At 45.9% G+C, this 22,562-nt stretch overlaps 1 protein-coding gene and 1 long non-coding RNA gene across 3 annotated transcripts in view; both read left to right on the plus strand.

The window, feature by feature from the left end:
- Positions 1-653: 653 nt before the first annotated feature.
- Positions 654-3,604, plus strand: LOC125922112 (uncharacterized). Its single transcript, XR_007457579.1, has 3 exons — positions 654-820; positions 1,522-1,641; positions 3,058-3,604. It is a non-coding gene; the product is annotated as an uncharacterized LOC125922112 (long non-coding RNA).
- A 3,216-nt stretch (positions 3,605-6,820) lies between these two features.
- Positions 6,821-22,562, plus strand: part of ETV5 (ETS variant transcription factor 5) — a 60,189-nt gene continuing 44,447 nt past the window's right edge. The window contains exons 1-5 of one of the 2 annotated variants that reach the window (XM_049628420.1): positions 6,821-7,090; positions 10,190-10,308; positions 10,446-10,533; positions 10,691-10,738; positions 10,833-10,883. In XM_049628420.1, the coding sequence (XP_049484377.1) occupies positions 6,871-7,090; positions 10,190-10,308; positions 10,446-10,533; positions 10,691-10,738; positions 10,833-10,883 (526 nt within the window). In that variant the 5' untranslated portion in view covers positions 6,821-6,870. The other variant, XM_049628421.1, reaches the window with a different exon arrangement.

Genomic DNA, 22,562 nt, shown 5'->3' on the forward strand with positions numbered 1-22,562 from the left:
CCCAGGGTGAAAGGGCAGGCTGATGCCCGATTGAAGCCAGGTGACCAAATCCACTGATGGGGCATCTCACCTGGGGGCTCCCTTACCAGCTGGCCATACTTGATCTTTCCTTTTGTCCAACTCAGAATAAATACAGCCCCCTCCACAGGCCTGACAGAGCTGAAGCAGAGGTGGGTGCTTAACAAACCAAGCCAAGAACTGAAAGAACCGCCCTCCTTACCACCCGCTCTCCAGCTGCCACGTTGAAGCAGGCCCATGAGAGAATCCACATTCCAGCCCCGCCAGCCTGCTCTTCCCCTGGGGCCAACAGGCGATGCCAAAGTGAGGCCTCGCAGAGCTTGAGGCGGGCAAGTTCTGAGTTAGCCTGCTACTCACACTTTGGGGGGGCTAAAATGAGAATGTCACCGTGTTAACCCCTGGCCATACACAACTCCCCACTAACGCATACAAGGAAGCAAAAAGAGGCCTCTGACTGGTCAAAATAGACTTTGCCAAGTCTACACATTCAACTTCATCCACTTCCCCATTGGAGGGGCCCTTTAGCTCTCACTCAGAACCCACGGACTCTTTCTCTACGCCCAGTTCTACCTCACATGGTTTGCTGCTTTCCGAGCCCTTGGCGATCAGAAGCAGAAAATTACGGTAGATGTGAAGGGCTGCTGGAGAAGCGTGTTCTTGACATATTGAGAAGTTCTTATTGACAACTTAAGGTGGAAAAGGAGTAAGGGAACTTTAAAGATAAGACACAGGATTCCCCCCAGGCTGCAGCAGCCTGAGTCTCCTTCGTGTGAGGACATGCAATCCTTCTTGGGCCTCAGAGGTAAAATTGGATGCCGTCATGTGACTGGTTCAATGAACAGGCATCTCTGTCCTGTATGGTCACACGGAAGGGCCCAGGAGGCTCGGGAAAGACAGTGCACCGTGCATCGTGGGGATGCCACTGCAGAGCTCGACTCCTTTCTGAAGGCTGTGGGAAACCATAGGAAGTTTCCAAAGACTTCCACCCTACTGTTTGTGTGTGTGTGTGTGTGTTTTAAGTTTTGGGCTTACGGGAGAAATCCCTCAGCCACCAGGAATCTAAATATGACATATGCGGGGTACCTGGGTGGCTCAGTCAGTTAAGTGTCGGACTATTGATTTCGGCTCAGGTCATGATCTCATGGTTCGGGAGTTTGAGCCCTGCATCAGACTCTGTGCTGACAGAGCAGAGCCTGACTAGGACTGTCTCTCTCTCTCTCTCTCTCTGACCCTCTCCTGCCCTCTCTCTCTCTCTCAAAATAAATAAATAAAACTTTTAAAAAAATCATTAAATATGACATGTGCCCCTTGAGGGTAGATGCTTTATAAAATCTAAGAATTCAAGTTAGGAGGAGGAAGCAGGAGAGAGGATGTTCTCAAGCTTAGGAAATGAGCCAGGAGAAGACTAACGTTCCAGGAGGCCAGTTGGTCAGAGGCCTGGCTTGCTCCTTCATAACTATGAAAGCTCAGATATATTTTTTAACCTCTCACCTTGACCCTCAGTTTTCACAGCTGCAAATTGGGTATTGGTACTGCCTCTGAGGACGGTCGGGAATATTAAATAAGATGACGTCTGTGAAGCATTTAGCGTAGAGCCTGGAATACAGGGGATGCACCATGAAGGTAACTTCCATTCTCTTTCTAAAGTGTCCTTAATGGAGACCAAGTCTTGCTGACCCAGGATAATAATTCCCAGGTCACGTGGGCGTTACTGGAGCAAGTTCCTGAGGAAGCACAGGGACTTCCATGGGAGTGGCAAGGTGAAGGCAGGGTGAAGGAAATCAACAGAGGGAGATTGCAGGAACTTAGACCTCATGTTGACATATTTTGGAGCAAGGACTCTGTGTAAGTAAGATCCTCATCAGCTCCTGACTCCAACTCCAACTCTTACATCTTAGGCAAATTACCTAACCTCTCCGTGCCTCAGTTTCCCCATCTGTAAAATAGGGATAATAATGGTGTCTCCATCACAGGTTGGTAGAAGAATCAAGTGGGTCACTATAAGCCAATCCCCTAATGGGCCCGGCACAGCGAAGTGCTCCTTCAGTGCTGGCTGTGGTCATTCCCCTTCCTTCCCCGGGGCTGAGGCAGCCCAGCCGAGTGGGTAATGGGGGGCTCCGGAAGGGCCCCCTTAGGTACCCTCTCCTTCTCGTTGTGTGCTGGCTCTGTGACCTGGAGTGATTTATGTAACCTTCCTGTACCGAAAATTCCTCATCTGTGAAAAGTGGAGGTGATAATAATAGGACCTCCCTCAGAGGACTGTTGTTGGGACTAAATGTGCTAACACATGTGAAGGGTTTGGAAAAGTGTCTGGCTCATATTAAGCACTCAGTAAATGTCAGCTGTTATTATTCCCTGGCTATAAGGAACCCTGTATGCAATATGGCCCCTATTTGCTTAAAGAGACATTGAATCTAAAACATTTTCTTTCCTCTCCTCTGTTTTGAGGGTATTTACTCCTGAATTTTAGAAAGGAAGATGTGCTAGCCAAAGGGAGTTCTTTGTCTCTCCCTTGAAGACGAAACAAACAAACATTTCCTTACCTTTTTGACATTGTCCGCAAGTCCCTTCCTCCTACTAATACCACAATGGAAAAGGGCCCCAGGGACCATGTAGCCCACAAGGAGTCCTCTTCACGTGGCTACACTCACCACAACAGTTCTAACAGAGGAAGGCGAAGCAGTTTCCCAGTGTGAGGGACAAAGAGCCGGACACAGACACATTTCCCACTGCCATTTTGGCAATCAGCTGGAGGCAGGATTGCCTGCCTTAAACTTTAACTTACTTTTGGAATTGTAGGAAAAACTTTAAAAGCTGTCCTCTAAGGGAAACAGAAATTTTCAGGCTTGGGGCAAGGGACTTCTTTTTCCATCCTTCCATGCTGTTTCCCTGAAGACAGACTGCAAATTGAAGAACAAGGCGAGAGTTGTCCTATTGTAATTAAGTGAGTTTTGCTACCACTGGAGGACAATAGCTATGTTGACACGAGATGAGATGAGCGTTCCAGAGGCTGATTGCTCTTTTTGTTATCTTTTGCAGTCCCGTTACTCTCCTGGAGCAGAAGGAATGGTACATTAGAACACATGCTGAACCAAACTTCCAATAAATAATGTTTTGAGGAGGAAAGACTCAATGTACTAGAGAAAGAACTTCTAAATACTGACCCTTAATTCTTATAAAGCAAAGATAACCAGAGAAGATGGAGAGTGGGATGGGGATGGGAGCAGAGGACATAAATCATCAAGAAGGAGAAGCGGAAGAAAAGAAGGAAGAGACATGAAGGGAAAACATCAGAAACACTAAACAAAAAGGAACCAACTCTGAGCCCAGGACTCAGCCTGATGAGATGGGTCATCATGAGTTATACCCTCACGGCTCACACGAGAGCCACGGTGCCGGGGCCCAGGGACCTCCCTGTCTAACACAAGCTCCGAATTCCAGAATCATAGACTCTTAGAGCTAGAACACTCCTCTGAGTTCACCTCTCACCCCCAGGGCAGTGATTCCTCTGCACTACCCCTAAATCTTTCCGTGTAACTTTGTCCTGTGGCAGGACACTCATTCATTACCAGTGGGAGTGTTCCTTCACTGGGCCACTCTAAACATCCCAAATCCTTCCTAATGATCTAGCTTTATCATTTAGAAGACTAAAATCTGCTTCCCTGTGATATCAACCAGTTCTGTCCTCCACCATTTGGAGTTCAAATGATATTTCCTGGTGGTTTGCCGAGGTACATGCTATTTTTCCCACATACAGACTCTGGGGCCTGCCTGCCTTAGTTCTCACCCAGGTTCAGCATCGTACAAGCTCTGTGGCCATTGGCAAGTGACTTAATCTCTCTGTGCCTCAGTTTCTCATCACAAGATGCAGATAGTAGTTGTAGCGACCACTCCAGCACTACTATTATGAGCATTAAGGGAGATAATCCGTGGAGAATTGTATGTGGCATGAACAAGTGATATATTAAGAGCTCAGTAAATTCCAGCTGCTGAACTGTGCAATAGATTGGAGGATCTTCTAAGACAAAGACTAGATTTTATTCATCTCCGTAACGTTTTTGCCTAGCGCGGGGTCTGGCTGAGTATTTGGTACAAAATCAATGTTTACCAGTTGAATAACCAAATGTTTAATTGGCAGTAACTCTATTCTGGTGTAAATCCGTATACGTGATCTCGTGTCTGCGACAACCTTCTTATAAAAACCCATCCCCCAACTTTTCCGCTGTCCCTAATTTAGCCACTCTTTATTACTACTTAATCCTGAAATACCAACTTCTCTTCCCAAGGTGGGCTGGAGGGCTTTGCCTTGAGGCAAAGGTCACGAGTCACATTCCAGGTACCGAGACCGACCCTGTGGAGGAAGTTGCTGGGAAATGTCCTTCACTGTTTCCCCATAACCAGAGTCACACTGTGATTGAGGTACTAAGGCTAATATGGTAAGGATTTGTGGAAGGGGCTGCAGGCCTTCGGGAGGGCTGGGGCGTGAGAAACAGACTGAAGTGAAGAGGAATAGGAAAGTTCTTCTGGACAAACTAGATCAGAAAGCAGAAGAAGATGGTGTGGGATGGAGGTGGGGTGGAGGCAGCCCAGGCTGGGCAAGAAGAAGATGGGTGGCTAACTTGGGTTGGGAGTTTAGCTGGATAGAAAAAGCCCTCAGGGCTGGTAGCAACCAGTTGGAAGCACAGCAGAACTAGGGTAAAATTTCCAGCCACCAAACAGAAGTAGCACTACCTGGGGAATGAAGAGAGGCGCTAAGGGAAAAACTACTAGAGCTGGGATCAGAAGCAAAATGCTCTACTAGGAAATTAAGTATCATGGACCTGCTTGTTAAAAGTTCAGAGCACGTTCCCACGCAGCAGCTCATGCCCACTCCAGTCTCTTGCAAAGCCAGTAGCTCACACCCTGCCAGTGCTGGGCCCAGGACTCAATCAAGGTACTCCAGGTCACTTTGCTGAAGCCCAACATTTCTTGGACTATAAATGACCAACGAAGTGGCCTCTCTCTTTAAGATACACAAATGGAAGCAGAAAAGAAGGTGGGCAAATTGTGACTTAAAATGTTTTTTGGTGGGGATATGCCTGGGTGGCTCAGTTGGTTAAGCATCTGACCCTTGATTTCAGCTCAGGTCATGATCTCATGGTTCCTGAGATGAAGTCCCTGCATTGGTTTCTGTGCTGACAGTGCTGGAGCCTGCTTGGGATTCTCTCTCTGCCTCTTCCCAGAGTGCGCTCTGTCTCTCAAAATAAATAAATAAACATGAAAATAAATTAAAAAAATTTTTTTTTCTAAAAAACCACACTGGGGCGCCTGGGTGGCTCAGTCGGTTAAGCGGCCGACTTCGGCTCAGGTCATGATCTCAGGGTCCCTGAGTTCAAGCCCCGCATCGGGCTCTGTGCTGACAGCTCGGAGCCTGGAGCCTGTTTCAGATTCTGTGTCTCCCTCTCTCTGACCCTCCCCTGTTCATGCTCTGTCTCTGTCTCAACAATAAATAAACGTTAAAAAAAATTTTTAAAAAATAAAAATAAAAAACCACACAGCATTCCTCATGAATGTTGGGGGGGGGGGGCGGAAGCCCCACTGTTGGCTACCCTGGGACCTCCTTCACTAGGGCTTTCTCCTAACTTGATATCTTTCCTCCCTATTCACTGGGTGAATGGTGGTAGGGCACCCCAGCATCCTGGAGGAGCGCAGAGCTGCCCCCAGCCTTCACAGAAGTGGGTAGCAAGGGCAGAGAGGGGAGAGGATTGCTTATTTATTTGTTTCCTGGAACACCCTGTTAAGAATCTCAGCAATTGCAGTTAGTGCCCGATCGTTTGGCAAGCGGAGTAGCTTCTCGTCGTTCCCAGCTGCACGGGATCTAATTCGCAAATGCACCATCTTGCATTCAACACTTAAATGGAAAACAAGCAGCCCCGGAAGGGAGGCAGGCGGTCGAACTCTGCAGGCCCGTTTCGGAGAGATTTATGTTTCTAGGTCGGGTGCTGCCGTCCCCGGAGAGGATTTCTTTGAGCGCCGACCCTCTCTCATCTCGTCTGGGCTCCAGAACTCACTCTGGCGGAGGTTGTAAACTGCAATTAAACATGGGGAGAAAACGGAATTTAGTTGGGCCTTAGGCCTTGCCAGTATAAAATAGTACCTAAAATCTATTTGAGAGCTCAGATTTTAAAGGGAGATACTGCTTATTCTTCCTCACTGGAAACCTGGTTAAAGGAAATTAAGGCCTCTCTTAAAGGTAGCTAAGATTAGAGGGCTCGGTTTCCGTTTTCTGTGTTTCTGTGGGCCGAACGCCCAGGTCGGTCAGCGAGTTTCTCTCTGGGTGGAATGACGAATTCCTCTCGCCTGAATTCTAAAATGATAACTTTGCTTGGTGCTGCAGCTGCGAACTTCTGGCGCCCAGCGACCCATCCAGGCGGTGGCGTTGCGGGGGGTGGGGGTTGGGGGGGTGGAGAAGTAGGGGTAAATGGGGACGGGGAAGAGCCATCCCTCGGTGAAAAGTTGGGAGAGCTGATAGGAGGAAAGTAAACGTGACTCTTATTGGCTTCGGCCCCTTTAAGTGCTTCACTGACTCAGCTAAGCTTCCCCCTCAGGTCGCGTTTTTTATGAATGAAAAACGTCCTTACATTCATTATATAAACAAGCCTGTGCTGATTGGCCAATGGCCCCCGGTGCATAAATTATGTAAAACAGACCCCTGAGGGGGTGGGAAGGGAGGCAATATTAACCAATGGGAACTGGAGTTGATGGGGCGGCTTGGCTGGATTTGCCCGCAGACAGGGTAAACAAGACGTGATGGACAGGCGCTGGGGCGGCCTCGGACCAATGAGAACCAGGCTGAGCTAGGAGTGCGGGCCAATGGTGACGGGCGGAGCAGCAGGCCCCAGGGGGCCGGGCCAGCGCTCCAGCCTGGTTGGCAGCTGCGGCGCAGAGTCCAGCCGCTGGTGCGCGGAGCGGTTCAGCGTCCCCGGAGCGGTTCGGCCCAGCCATTCGCCCAGGCGCCCAGGCCCGGTGCGCGCGTGCGTGAGCGCGCCTGCGCCCCGGGGCCGCTGCAACGGGAGGAAAGCGGCTACCTCAGGTGAGGGGGCGTCGAGGAGGCAGGGGGGCATCGGGGTGTCCTGGAACGGGTCCGAAGGGCCCAGCCGGCGAGAGTTCACTGGCTGATTCAGAATCCTCAAAGTCGGGGTGCACTTTCTATCTCAACTGAGCCACCCCCCGAGCCGGGCGCCCCCTCCTCTCGTGGCCCGGTCCGGTTCGGTTTCTGGGAGGAGGTGAGGGGGCTAACGGTTCCGGAGCGCGCAGAGAGCGGGTTTCCGCACGTCGCCCCGAGGCGCGTCCGGGTGCAAGATGCGGGGGCTCCTGGGTGCGGATGGGGGGGGGGCGGTGCAGAGTTGCGGGGCTTTACCATCTCTGGAGGTCTGAGAACCCGGGGGAGACTTGGAGGCTCGCGAGAAGAGACGCCCGGCGGAGCTTTGCAGTGGAGAGGAGGGGGCGGGAAGCAGCTTGAAGGTGGAATATTTGAGAGGTGATGTCCCCCAAAGCACCGGGAGGGGTTAAGTGACACAAGCATGTGCAGCCTGAGGGGTTGGGGGTTGGCCAGGAACTTAGGCAGGCCTTGCAAGTTTCAAATTGTGGAAAGTGGACACTCAATCCCCCAACTCCCACCCCCAGCAGCTTGAGGGCGTCAGGCTGCACCGCGGTTCTCGAGAAATCGGGGAGCATCGGAGCAGCGGCCTGGGAATAGTGGGGAAAACGGGTGCGGAGGGGGGGGGAGATGGAGAGATGCTGGAGCCTCGCACTGGATTAGGGATCTGTCCGCATTTTCAGAGAGGAGACCTCTGGGGGGAACCGAACTCCTATTGAGGAGCAGTGCCAAGGAGAGATGTTTGGAGGTTTGGAGGGCTGGGGGCATTGGAAGAGGTTGGTAGCGCCCCGCGCCGCAGCTCGGTTTTATGAATGTGGATGACTTTATGAATGAAGCGGGTTTCTTTCGTTGGCTCGTTGCTCCCTGCGGCTTTTTTTTTTTTTTTTTCTATCCCTTTTTGTGAATGAAGCATTGAGCTTTCTTCCTAAATCGCTGGGGTGAGGGGCCTGCGTCGGAGGCTGGGCGTGCGTTGGGAGTGGGGGCGGGGGTGCATCTGAAGGAGTTTTCATGAATGGGGAAGGCTGGGAATTGGGTGGAAGTGTGTCTTGTTTTGTGAATGGGGCCCAGCGCGAAGGATCCAGTTACAGCCTTTACCTGATGTGGCGGCCGCGGCTCGCTCTCCCATTCATAAAACCAGGCCCGCTGCGCGCCGCGGGGGAGGGGCCTCGATCGCGCCGCTGCGCCGCGTTAAAGTTTTCCTGGGGGCACTGGGAAGGGGGGACCACAAAGGAAGTGGCTTAAACTCCCTTCAGGTTTTTTAAAAAATTATACTTTGAACACGATTTTCCTAGCCCTTGAACTCTGAGAGCTGCTTTAAACATCCTCGATGCCTCTTTTGGGTTCGCTTATGGTAGCTTCTGTCTTTTATTTGATTTTTGAAAAGGTATTTTTGCTCTTCCTGGTGAAGTATTTTACAATTGATTTCATCGTGAGGCTCTGAAAACATGTCCCCCTTCCGATCTTTTCCCCGTTGTCCCCTTTCCCCATAGACATTTAAGAATTTCTAAGGTCACGATTTAATCTGACAGATTTTGAAAGCTACAGAGGACTCATTTTCATGGCCCTGAACTCACTGCCGATGTTTCTCAGATTTTCTCTACGGGTTGGTGACATTTGAGAAAGAGGCTTTATTCTGAACGTTTAGCGCTGTTTGGAAGGCACGCAGGCAGGCTAACGAGTGTTTTTCTAGGAAATTATGGACTGTGTGCAGTTTTGCTCCTCTCCTTCTTTCTCTTTGACTTTGAAAATACCTGATTACTTGGGCCCCAGTGCTGAGAGGACGTTGGCCCTGAAGGGTTTTCTTGTACCCTGCTCACTTAAAAAAATTGATGTTGTCCACAAAGTGAAAAACACACTGGACGGAATTGCCCACGGAGAGAAAGTTCCCTTGTAAAAATTTGTATACAAGGCAAACAAAAGAATTATCCTTAAGCATTTTGCATTATTTAGAGATGGGGTAAATGAAATTCCTGTTTTCTCCATTTTTTTGATTTAACTGCATCTCTGTTTGGAGAATGAAACAAAGTGTTTGGGAAGATGGTACCTTCCTAAAATTGTTACTTGATTCCTCCAAAATTAGAAAATAGTTCCCTCCTTTCCATTTTGACCTTCAACCTGTTTTCCTAGCTGCAAGACTGGACAGTGCTGAAACGAGTTTAAAATTTTTTTTTTTTTTTGGCAAGTTTGAGGAAAATTGACTTCACAATAAGAAACAAACTGAATTTTCTTTACATGGATCTTTTGCTTTTAATGTTTGTTTTTAAAGACCTGTGGTAAAGATGCATTTAAAATATGTGTGGTGGAATTTAGTTTCCTTTATCCCTTAGTTTTCGTAGCTATCTTATTTATTTTAGAAATTGGTGGTATCATAGATATTTCTGTAAGTTGCCATAGGAGTATTTGTGACATGACAGACACTATATCTGTTTGCATAGAAGATTTAGGTTTTAAAAGTGTTGTGTGAAGATTAAGTATACTTCTGATCGATATATCCCTGGAACTATATGCGGTGTTTTACCACTGACCTACAAACTACTTTTAGAAACACTATGTATGTCAGATTCTTAATTGCCAATAATTTGGAATGCTTAAGCCCATTTTCTCTACTTCCTGTCACTGTACTGTCAAGAATGAACTTATTTAAAAAAAAAAAAAAAAAGACCTAACATTACCAATGCCCAGGAGAATCTTCTATTGGAGAGAATCTTGAAATCACCCTTTTATAATGAAAATAAGGGGTTTGGGGCTTTGTTTATATAGGGAGCAGTTAGTAGCAGGTAACTTACCATGTTAATGATAACAGAGAGAGGGAACAATAGCTAGGTAAATCGATGTGACTCGAAGTACGTGAAGAACCTTTGATGCCCTTAACCAAGAGAACTTTTAGTCTGTAAAGCTCACACCTTGAGCAGGCTTTAAGTACCTCAGAGAAAGGTAGTGATTTTGCACAATCCCTAAAGAAAGCAATAGTAATTACTTCATTTCTCTTCCCATCCCCCCTCTCAGTTAAAATCTCCCAAATTCATATTACAGGAGGACCCCTTTCCTCCCAGAAATTACTCAATGCTGAAACCTTTCAAAGTGATATTAGAGGCGTTGGAAGCACCATGGATGGGTTTTATGATCAGCAAGTCCCTTTTATGGTCCCAGGGGTAAGTTTATGTGGCTTTGGTTTGTTTTGTTCCCCCTCTTGGAATATGAATCTTCTCCTTATTGGTTTAGTGGCACAACCCCCTTTTTTGACCCCTTTCTTACCCTTGAGCCTTCACTGTCTTTTGGCCTCTTTCAGAAATCTCGGTCAGAGGAATGTAGAGGGCGGCCTGTGATTGACAGAAAGAGGAAGTTTTTGGACACAGATCTGGCCCATGATTCTGAAGGTAGTGAAGCTTTCCCTTGGGGCTGTGGCTTCCTCCAAAGGCCCTCTATGAACAGCTCTCTGTGAATGGAGCGCAGACTCGCCCTCAGTCTTCTGCCCCCACCCCCACCCCCACCCCCAGGAGTTCTCATGCTGGTGTCTTCTGTTTTCAATTCCAGAGTTGTTTCAGGATCTCAGTCAACTTCAAGAGGCTTGGTTAGCTGAAGGCAAGTTTCTTGGCTGTCTGAGTTTCCATAGAAAACATTTTCCTGTGCTTTTTAATAAAACTTCAAGGTCTAAAATAAAAAATCTCTTTTCCAGCACAAGTTCCTGATGATGAACAGTTTGTCCCAGATTTCCAGTCTGATAACTGTAAGTACCTTTCTGGTGGCGGCACATTTGTTCTGAAAATGTTTGGTCTTGGAACATCCATGCGTGGAAAACTCTTTTTGGCCGTCCCCAGCATATTCGGACAGTGGAATGCATTTAGTTTCTTTTAGTAATTCAAAGTTAACCCCCAAAACTTTTGTTTCTTTCTTTGTTGGAGTTATTTCTAAACTGCTTTTATTCTATTGCAGGTGAGATTTACTGAACACAGTTTCATCCTAAATTTCTTTTTGCCTAAGAATATTGCAAGGCTTCAAACTCAAAATTATAAATCGATTGACATTATATATATAAGATGTTGGCCTTAGCATCCATTAACCAGACATTATCATATGGTGTTTTTTGTTTGTTTTATAAATTAAGTCCTTGATGCAGATCATGAACCTGACATTCTTTCTCTTTTAAAAGGTGCAGAAAATAGTTAATGGAAGATTCCAGTTAATTGTAGCTTCCCCACATGTTGTCAATTTTGTTTCTACTTCTGGGTTGACAGAGGGTGGTCACGGCGTGACCTGATTTACCCTTATTTTTCATACAGTTGTCAGGACTTTATCTTTCAGAGGGGAGTGAAAACTTTTTCTTCAAATGGTCATTAAGTGCTCCTATCATTGAGATACCAAATGCAGCAGGAAGCTCAAAAGATGACTCTGGGCGCTGGTAAGGACATGGTTAGCTTTGCACTGATCTTTCAGGGCTGTCCTCAACAGGTTTGGGAGCTTTTATGGTCTAGGCAGAGCTATCAAGGACAAAGCCGACTGATGAAATGTGAGTGGCACAGGGCAGCTCTAGAGAGCATTAGTCACTGGCGAGTGAGCAGGTTTAAGAGAGGCCTGGAGAAAACGTTGCCTCTCTTGAGAGTTGCATCATAGAGAAATTCATGTCTCTTAGTCATAGTTTATAATAGCAAACACCTGAGCCAGGCAAGGATTCGATTTCTCATTTTGCACCAACAAATTTCTTCCTGGCTTTGTTTTTTTGTTTTATCGTGTGTGTGTGTGTGTGTGTGTGCGCGCGTGTGTGCATAAATGCCACTGGAAAGAGGGGGTATCTTTGTATCGAAGTAAAAGCTGGGTGTTCTGAGTCATTAGATGAAAGACCAGATGGACCATCTAAACATTCTTTAATGATAGACCTCCTTTTCAAGGCACAGTGCCATGAAACTTTTAAAGGGGATAAACTATAACCCACAGATGCATAGTTACCTTAGCGTTGTCACAGCTTGCTATAGTTGTTTTCTATAGGAAAGTAAGTGCATGTTAATTATTGCCCTTTGATTGCTTTCAAGTGATTGGGAAGCTTGCCACTAAAAGGCTAAAGATAACCCAGATGTGTGTGTGTGTGTGTGTGTGTGCGTGTGTGTGTGTGTGTGTGTTGCAAGATAAAAGACAGGATTTGTAATCCCACTTTGTTCTGTGTTGACAATTTCGCCCAGCCTTTCCCATTTCTGCTCAGAGCAGCAGAAACTGCAGCCTGGGAGCTTTCTTGGCAGAAGTTCTTTGAAATTCTTTTATGACACTTCTGTTTGTTTCTCCGTAACCCAAAGAGTTAAAAAGGAGATGAGGTGACTGCATTCAAATTTATTTTATGTAACTGAAGCAAAGGTAGACTCTTGAGAGAAAGATGTCCATAAACAAGATTTATATTTGGAGAGATGTTAGGCTAAAGAGAGGGAATCAATAAATGTGTTTTGTTTGGCTCCTTAGAAGTAATTCCTGCTCAACGAATAGAATGTGCTAAACTCTAATTAAATTGCCATACCTACCTAAAATGGACATGCTTTGGGAGATATTTCTGCTTACCAAGTGTGATGTGTTTTTTACTTTGTTTGCATTTTGCTTTAACTTCTTCAGGTTGAGCTTTTCTGGACTTTAAGGATAAAACAGATGGTTGAGAAGCCTCAAAAAGTCTGTTAATAATTCTTTCCCCCTCTCTGACTCTTATTTTGGGAGATAGAGCCTTAAGAAGGATAGCTTCAAATAGATCACCTGGCCTTAGAGGTTAGGTAAAAATACAAGTGTGGGGTGGGATGTCTTTGAGCTGTTCCTCCTTACTGTTAAGTGCGACTGGTTTGCCTTCAGTTGTGGGATGGCCAGTGTAGATGCATGGGAGCTGGCAGAGCCTTGGGCTGGGCTTACTCCCGGTAGCACATGTCACAGCCTTGGATTGTGGATTAACTTTCACTGTAGTCACCTTCTGGAAGAGCCCATGACTATGCCAGGGGAGGGGGGAGAAACTCACTCAAATTTAATAAAATCTTATGAGTTGATTTGAATCAGCCAATCAATGAACTATAAACCAAACTTGCACTTGCCCAGTAAAACAAACCTTTTCCCTGTAGTTGCAAAAGCATTTGTAACAAGTATGTTTCTGTGGCCTGCCACTGATTATAGTCTACCTTTCCTTTTAACGATCATTTGATTACTGTGTGTGTGTGTGTGTGTGTGTGTGTGTGTGTGTGTAAGAGAGAGAGAGAGGCAGTGAGAGTCTGTGTGTATGTATGTATGAGAGAAAAAGAAATACTAAGTAATCTGGGTAATTGTTTTTATTTCAGAATGTCAATTTTGAAGATTATAGCTTACTTTTTTCAGTAAGTGCTATGAGCTCAGCTTCTAAAGAGATTATATTTTGTAAGTTTTCCAGATTTGGGTTCCTACCCATAGGCATCCATCCATAAGTGTTATTTGAATAAATGAAACCATTGTTGTCTTCTAGAAATGTTCAGCTTACTTCTAGCTGTATAGATTTCACTTTACATCACAAATACAGACATTAGTAAAGCATCCCCCACTGGAAACTCTTAAAGGTCAAATTCAAGGGAACAGAAAGGACAGCCTGTAGACCATAGGAGTTCTACCAGTGTCCCTCATTGTTCCTTGGTCCTGAGAAGTAACCTTGAAGATTCTGGATTGTTTGTGCTGCAAGTCCCTTGTAGAGATAGTCTTGCCCAACTCCTTCATTTTACAGAGGGGCTAATATAAGGTCCAGGTAACTGGAGAGACTGACTGGTGGTTTGAGGCAAATGGAGAGGTTAGGTGAAATGAAGAGGAAAAAGTTACACAATAAGATCCTTAAAGAAACTGTCACAAAGCTGCAGACCCAGGGGGTACTGGCATGTACAGGTGAGTTCTGGGCTCTCCCTCATTATTTCAAAGACCTAGAGCCAGCACTCAGGAAAGACTTAGGGAGACTGCCGGCTACCCAGTCTGACACCTCAGATTTCTTCATTCCATGATGCTGAGAGACGGATTAAATATCTTGGTGCTTTGAGTATTTCTATCTAGGATTTGGAAGAAAGAGACCTATAAAACAGAAAAATTACAAAACTGACATCTTTTCTACAAGACACCTTAATGTGCATACAGATAAAGCTGTGTGTATATATCTTATATAATATAAATAAGTGTGTGAATGCATGTATATCTATATAAATGTGTGTGTAGCTAGATACGTATATTAACACACAGAGTTACAAACCAGGAAATCTGGGTCAGCAGTTAGATGTGTGTACATTTTTATCACACACTTTCATAGAATTAACTATAAATCAAAGCCATGGATAAGATTGGAACTCAAAGAGCTTAGATTTGTGGGGGGCTTACATTAATTTTTCTGGGCTAAATGCTTGGGCATTTAAGGATATTACTAGATTTTAGCATATATTCATAGTAGTATTTTTTAAATGCAGATTTCAGTTCTAATTTTATTTTTAATCTCATGCATTTGTTTCAATTGTGATATTGTGAATATTTAACTGTCAGCATCTTGAACAACAAAAATATTTTACACTGGGGAAAAAGCATGATAAAAATCTTATTTTAAAACCATGGCCTCTGGGGGCACCTGGGTGGCTCAGTCAGTTGAGAAACCGACTTCGGCTCAGGTCATGATCTCACAGCTCGTGAGTTCAAGCCCCACGTCGGTCTCTGTGCTGACAGCTCAGAGCCTGGAGCCTGCTTCAGATTCTGTGTCTCCCTCTCTCTCCGCCCCTAACCCACTCACATTCTGTCTCTGCCTCTCTCAAAAATAAATAAACATTAAAAAAAAGTTTTTTAAATAAATAAAAACCATGGCTTCCATAGCAAATATAATTAGAGAATTGTTGGAAAATCCAAATGACCTTATTTTCCCCTTGAAGTGTTCTTTTTTAGATCTGTGTTTCAAAAAGAATTTGGACCGACTGAAGGAAGTACTAGTAATTTCCTAAGGACTGGCTAATTAACTGATAAAATCGACTTTTCATAAATACATTGTAATAGGTGGCTGGGAAAATAGAATGAACTGTTATGGCAGCCCTTGATCCTAAAACACATTGATCTTAATCTTGTTTCAATATGAGATTATTCAACTGGATTTTTTTTTTTTTAACTACATATGAAATTGACATAGTAGAGGCAGTGCCTTCCTTTTGTAAAGGCCACATCATTTTGGACCCAGTTTGTAACAAAACTCTGGGTTTACTTTCTGTGTGGCCTTGGGCCATTTTTATTTGAAAAGATCATCCCAAATTCTTTTTGTTATGGAAAGTAAGAAAACAACAGTAGGCACTTTGAAAATAAGAGATTTGAAGGAGTCAGGGCTATCAGTTTGTCTTTTTCAAGAGCTCTGGAGAGTTCTGAAGGTAGAAGACAGAAGAGGGCTACATCCAGGAAGCCAGAGGGATATGTGGGGGGGGAGAGGTTATTTGACTCCAGGCTACAGTGTAACTTTCAAAGTCTTTGTTAGCTAGCCCACTACCTTACCACTGAGAGGGTGCTAAGTGACTTGAAATCCTTCCTGTTTTGATAGCCAGCCTCCAAGATCCTTAGACCAGGACTCTTAAGGATCCGTTCCCAGTTACCTAAGAGAGCCATATGTTCACACAGAATCCATTTTATCTCATTTTAATTCAGTCAGGTGTACTGAAACCAGTGAATTTTTCTCTTCCTCTTCGATGTCTTACAGCTCTTAGGCCTCTAATAAGACCCAGTAACCTTCCCAGACCTTTGTGCTTGGCAAGAAAGACTTGGGATGGGGAATTACATGTGTGTCTGCCCCAGGCAGATCGCTTATGTAGATTCCAGAGGTAACAAAATCCTGGTAGCAATTGAGAAATTACCATCTATCCCCAGTTTTCAGCATTCTTTACTTTTATAAGATTAAGACGTAGATAGCATGATACAGCTGAGAATTTGTATTATCTGCCATTTCTCCCATCTTAGAGTATCATTGTTTTAATTTCAGTCCCAGGAAAAAACGGTGGTGGTGGTGGTGGGGTTGGGTGGGGTGTGTGATTCTCTACCCAGAGACTGTACCCTCCACATGTTTCTCCAGTTTCAGTGGTGGTAAAGTACCTCCAGGCTCAGAGGCTGACAGCCCCCTCTCAGGCACATGGCTGCCCTTGAGGCAGCTTGGGCCCCATCTGTGCCCTGGCACACAGTGCTTCTCCTCTTGGAATCCAAGGAGCTCAGAGTCTTGTCATGTTGCAGCTCCCAGCTCTTGGACAAGTGCCAGGCATGCTGATGCCAGTACCGGATTAGGTTGCTTTTTTAAAAATTCATTTTGTGAACTCATCAAGCTCATTTAACAGAGGCTTTGGTCGACGGTTTCTGTCATTGTCCCAGCCTTCTGAGAGGCTCAGCTTAAAGGAGGGGCCGTAGTGTAGATGCTGGCCCCTAGTGTAGATACTGGTGGGCGCGTGTGAATGTGTGTGTGCGGGTGTGTGTGTGTGTGTGTGTGTGTGTAACCACAATATAAGAACACTTTAGGCTTGGCAGGTAGATGACAATGGAGTAGCAGCTCCTCTCAAGGAGAAGAGCCCCTCTATAGCAAATAAAGGGGGCTCCCCTGCCCAGGAAGAGGAAGCGTCTGGGGGAAAGCAGCAGTGTAGGGTGCAAAGACTCCAGGGAGAAAGAAAAGATCTAGCTATCAGGAGGCCAGGAGTTTGCCACTGGTCTGCAGAGCAGCCAAGGAACCAAATGGGGATTCTGTGGTCAGAAAAACTATAGAGGAATGCTTCCCATGTCCCCATCTGGGTTCACTAGTGTTGGTAATGGGGGCAGGCAATGAGAAGAGGTAAACAGAAGGTATTTGAAAATAGCCAAATGTGTTATGGAAAAAAGGAAACAACCCATGAGCTAATTTATGGATTTGATTTTCATAAAGTAGTATGCTTTTCTTGCAATAAACTCTGGCTGTCAGACTGGCTTTATCAGATCTCCTTCAGGGTAATTATTGAAAAGTTGGGAAAAAATCTCGAAGAAACCTAACCAGTTTTTAGCCTTGTACTTTGCGTTGTCCTTGGAGTAGTTTCCACCCGCCAACCCCAGATACTCATGCTCTTCCCTTTTGATGTCTCTTGGGCATGGTGTGTGTGTGTGTGTGTGTGTGTGTGTGTGTGAGAGAGCACGCACAGATTATAAACCTTCCAAGCCCGATGTGAAACCAGTAAAAGAACTGTGAAGCTGTTCTTAATAGGTGGCTTGCACCCTCCCCCCTCTGCAGCCAGAGAATCTAGTAATGTCTCCAGAGACCCTCTCCCTTGGGGAGGATGCCAGGTGGCTCCTGATGTAGCTATTGGCAGTGAATGGAAAAGCAGGGAGTCTGGAAAGGCTGAGTTCCATAGAGAGCTGTCCTCTAATACAAACCAGCTTGCCCCCGGGAGGCAGGAGAAATACCTGTGAAGTCTGTTTCTCTCAGCTGGTAGCTATAGTCAGATTCTGAACAGGGCAGCACTGGATAGTTTTCTTTTGCCAGAGGGCACTTGCTGACCTTACAGCTGACTTGCACATCCTTGCAGATTTCAGATTTCAGCCAGGGTCTTGGCCATCTGAATCTTAGGGAGGGTGCAGAGCAGGCAGGCGCCTGCAGTGTCTGAATTTCTTACATAAACACAGCGCACTGGGTGAGCAAGCGTCCCTGTGGCGACAGCTGGGCTCTGTTCCGTCTGCCCCAGCGAGCTGAGCTGCTGAGTCCCCCTCTTGCCTGAATGGAGCATTCCAAATTGGTTGTGAATGGAGGGCGGGGCTCCCTTGCAGACTTTTTCAATGAATAACCAGACCCTATTGTGCAGCCTGTGGAAAAACAACCAACTCAAACAACACTGGGACTGTTAGAAATATGCTTGTGATTGGCAGCTTGGAGAACCTCCAAAATTAGTTTCCTTTGGCTTCCCCGCTGCTCCCTGTTCTCCGAGCCTGGGCTTAATGAGCCCGGGCTTAATGGGGTTCCAGTTTTCTTTTAAGTGCTGGCTTTAACCCCGCCACTGCCAGGCTGCCGGCCTGGGCTTCTGGGGTAGGGCTGCTACTGCCCAATGAGGCCGCCCGCCTCTCTTTGTCTCTGTTTGTCTCTGTAGCTGTCTAAAGGGGGTGCTAATAGGAGAGGGTGGTTTAGCTTCCCTGGAGAGAGAGGTGTTGAGACTTGATCCAAGGATATTACCCTTTTATCTCCCGCTTGCCGTGGGGCTGTGGCTTTAGCTCCCAGTGAAGATTGCTGCCTGCTCTTCCCCTCCAAGCTCCAGCCTCGCCTTCGGGCCTCCGGGACTGAAGCTCGGGTGTTTGCCTGCCACAGCGCAGCAGAGGTCTCCTGCTCAGGCTTACATTTGGACTTGGGAATGACAAAGCTGTAATTTCCCTACTCCTTGGCCTTCTCTGTCCTGTTTCATTTGCCACTGTGGTCGGATACATGTCATTTTAAAATGATACTTCCCAGACTGTTACTCAGCTACGGGGGAGCTTCACTCCGGCTGTGACCCTTCCGCTGGGCACTCATCAAATGCCTTGTCTCCTCAAATGAACATCACAGGAAGTACCAGAAAGAACCCAGCCTCTGTGCAACCTCAAAACCCGAGAGGCCTCCTCCCCTGAAGTGAGGCCAGGTTCTAGGGGTCTGCTTGCCTCAGCTGCACCCACCTGAGACATCCTCCACCATCTTGGCCAACAGCTCACAGACACGTGCGGTCAGGACAAGGGCCGTGCGGGCTAAACCAGGGCCACCGGATAAGCATGAAAAGGACAATCCGTGAAAAAGCAACCCAAAACTTAGTAGTCAGTGCAGCTGCTTCAGGGTTTTAAAGAGCTCTTCTGAGTTCCTATCCCTCATCCTCACCACTGAGATGAGACTGTTGCATTTGTGTTTTGCTATAACGTGGTGTTTTTTTTTTCCCTGAAATATTTCCCTCACTATAAATTGGGCCTGCAGGAATGTCTTCCTTTCCCCATTAAAAAAAGAACAGGCCTGGGCAGATTGTTCTTTTGTGAGAGACTTTGAAACCTCTCAGGAGGTAACCCTAGATATCAGCTGTGTAAGAGGATGCTGATATCTGTGCTTCTCCGGAGGGGCTGAGGAGGACTTCAGCTTACATAAACACTTTTCAGCTGAGTGCCTGGAAATGCTTTGTGACTGCCTGAAAGGGCACTTAATGAGGGTCCTTTATACTTTTCCCATAGAAAAGTTAGAATAGACGAGGAGGCTGTGTCTTCTACGTGGCTGCAGGCCCACAGTAAAGACCAGATCCTGGAGTGCCTACCCCAAGTGTTGAAATCTGAATCTTAATAGAGAATAATTTAGTGGTGATGACATCACAGTGACGAGGGCTACTCAAGTCAGAAGATTTCTGCCCCTCAATTCCTTTCCCTCTCCAAGGAATCTTTCTTGAGGAATAAGGAAAAAGCAGCATAGGGTTTTAATGTCTTCTGTATTTTGATGAATATTAAACTTAGTCCCTGCTTCCCGACTCACATTCTTGTTGAAACAGGAAACAATTTCTCTTAGGCTCTAAGTGTCTCCAAAAGCAGAGAATCCCTGTGTTACATTTCTTTATAACTGCTGGAGCCATAGCACTGAGCACTGCACACAGCCACTACTTGGTGAATGCATTTTGCACACCAGCCCGCTCTCTGTTATGAACCCTTCCCACTCCCCTCTTTCAACAGCCCCCAACACCAGCCTCTAACCGCTTAGAGCAGTAGAGGATCTCAAAACCCCAGTTCTGAGAGTCCTTGGGATGACCTCAGAGATAAATAGGGAAAAAACTAGTTAGGACTAGTTCTCATTTTCTGATTCCTCCTTCAAACACATCCTCAAGCCAACTCTTCCCAGGCTGCATTTAGACTTTGTGCAGCTAATGCTATGTTTCCCAGTAAAACTGCATGTGCTAGAGAACAAGTCACAGTGTAGGCACCCTTGACGCACTTGCCCAGTTTCTGCTTTTAGGAGGAGGGCCATAGATAGAACAGTTCTCGGAGAAGCTGATTTCCTAATTTCTCTAGAGTTGGGATTTTCTCCTGTCAGATTTTAAGTTTGAAGTCAAAGATGAAATTGTCCACAGTGCCTAGGTCCCACTTAAAAGACTTTTTAATGATAATAAAAGTATTATTAGCACTTTTCTTTAATGCCGGCTTAGAGAAGAATCGTGTAAACTGGGAGTAAATTATAAGAGGGATGTTGAAGAAGGTTTAGTTTTGCATTTTTTTCACCATTCAGGAAAAATGCCCTGTTTCCCCTTTTCTTGCTGGTGTGTTGCCCAATGAGCAGCTCTCCGTGGTAAAATCTGCTGTGGTTGACGTAAGGCCCACAGTAGAGGAAGCCATCCTGTCATCTCTGCTGCAAAGGCTCTCAGTATTTATTTACTTAAAAAAATTTTTTAAGTATTTTCATTTATTTATTTAAGTAGGTTCCACACCCAGTGTGGAGCCCAATATGGGGCTTGAACTCACGACCTGGAGATTGGGACCTGATCTCGTATCAAGAGTAGGATGCGTAACCAACTGAGCCACCCGGGCACCCCACCAAGGCTCTCTTTAGACCTATTTCTCACAAATGAAAAGTAAATAAATAAGTTGTCTGTCATATTGGCAAAAGTCGAATATTAAAATTCTTTGAACAGCTGCCCCAGGAAAGGAATTAATAAGAACAATGTTCAAATTTTCCTTTTGGGGCAAGGAGGCCAGTCAGCTACCTTTTTATCCTACTACTCTCTGTCTGTGTTTTGTTTTTTGTTTTTTAATTTGAGAAAGAGAGAGCTTGAGTGGAAGAGAGGGACTGAGGGAGGGAGGAAGAGAATCTTAAGCAGGCTCTACACTCAGCACGGAGCCCCAATGCAGGGCTCGCTCCCACGACTCTGGGATCATGACCCGAGCTGAAATCAAGAGTTAGATGCCCAACCGACTGAGCCACCCAGGTGCTCCTTCCTGCTGGTCTCTTAAGCTTGAAAGTAACCAAATGCCCCAGGTGGAAGCCAGTTCTCCAGGCTGTGGGTCTAAAAAAGCCCCACCCCGTGGTAGTTGTAACGGGGTGGTGCATTTAAAGCCAGAAGAACCGATTATTTTTATCCTGACTCTCCTCTGAGTCAGCTCTGTACACTCGCATAAGCCTTTTACTTGACTGTCAGATGCTTTGGTTTCTCCACGGCCCACAAATTTGGGGATGTGACACATTTATGCAATTAGATATATTCGTTCTGTGAAAGAGCCTCATATCTGTTAATACACAAGCCCTCCTTCAAAGTTGGGCCAGTTCTTTTCGAATCTCCTTGTCGTCTAATTTCTAACTCTTCTATTCAAGGCCTCTGGGTTTCCATTTTCAAATTCTAAAGTAACAATTCTAAATTGTTAGGATAAATGCGTCCTTTGAAGAGAAGGAACTACCCAGATCCAGGCTGTTACAAAAATAGTACTGTGGTATGGAGAATGTGACCCTGAAGTAAACCTGCAACTAATTCATCTGTGTCAAAACAACAACAACAACTCTGCTACCGTTGGCATTAAATTATCTTCCTTCTTTGATAGCAGGTTTTCTGTTTGGAAATGACTATTCGGAAGATTTGCAATTTTGTGCTGAGGACAAGAGGGAGCTGTTCCGTGATAGACACTTGTTCTTACCCACAGTTTCCCATCTGTGAATCAGGACGTTCCTGATTCAGTACCTACCTCCAAAGTGGGTTCCTCCTCCTAACACCACTACTTCTTTTAAGGAGGATTCATATACGGAATCGATTTCCTTGTGTTTCAGCCAGATTTAGAATAGAAACCTTTAAAAATCACCTGTGTCGTTATGGTTATACTGACAGAGGTAAAGAAAGGACAAGATCAGTATCCCAAATTCCGTTTAGCAACTGGTCCTCCTAGATGACCAAAGAAAGACATGACAAGCCAACTTTTTACCCTGGCAAACTCTCCTCAGGACCACAGGTCAGCTGTGAGGACTCTTGCTCCTAAGGCCTATAACAGGCCATTATCGACCTGAGCTCTTCCCGGGGCCCACTCAGCCTTTGCCGGTGGAGAGTAGCTTCCAGCCCCTTGCAAGAGAAGACAGAAATAGCTCTGAGGATCACTTCTGCTCTTCTGAGCGAAAGCTGTCCCCCTCGCTGTCTCTCCTATAGAACTTGGGTGTCATCCTTGACTTGGATCACATTTTCTCCTCTCTGGAGGGGGAGTAAAGAGGCAGGGGAAGCCTTGAGCCCCGCCTGGAGGCTAGGGTGCCTCCCGCCCCCATATTCTGAGTGGTCGGCCTGAGAGGTAATATAGTTGTACATTACACAGTGACCTCCCAAACTGACTTTCATGGGCGAAATTTAGTTTTTCATCTTATGGCAAGTAGTATTTCGGTTGGTGATTTGATTCTGAGATACCATGTGCTAGTTCTGCCAGCCAGCTGCTGCCATTGCTGGAAGAGACCGTGGAAGAAGGG

Source organism: Panthera uncia, chromosome C2 (genome assembly GCF_023721935.1).
Source record: "Panthera uncia isolate 11264 chromosome C2, Puncia_PCG_1.0, whole genome shotgun sequence".
NCBI lineage: Eukaryota > Metazoa > Chordata > Mammalia > Carnivora > Felidae > Panthera > Panthera uncia.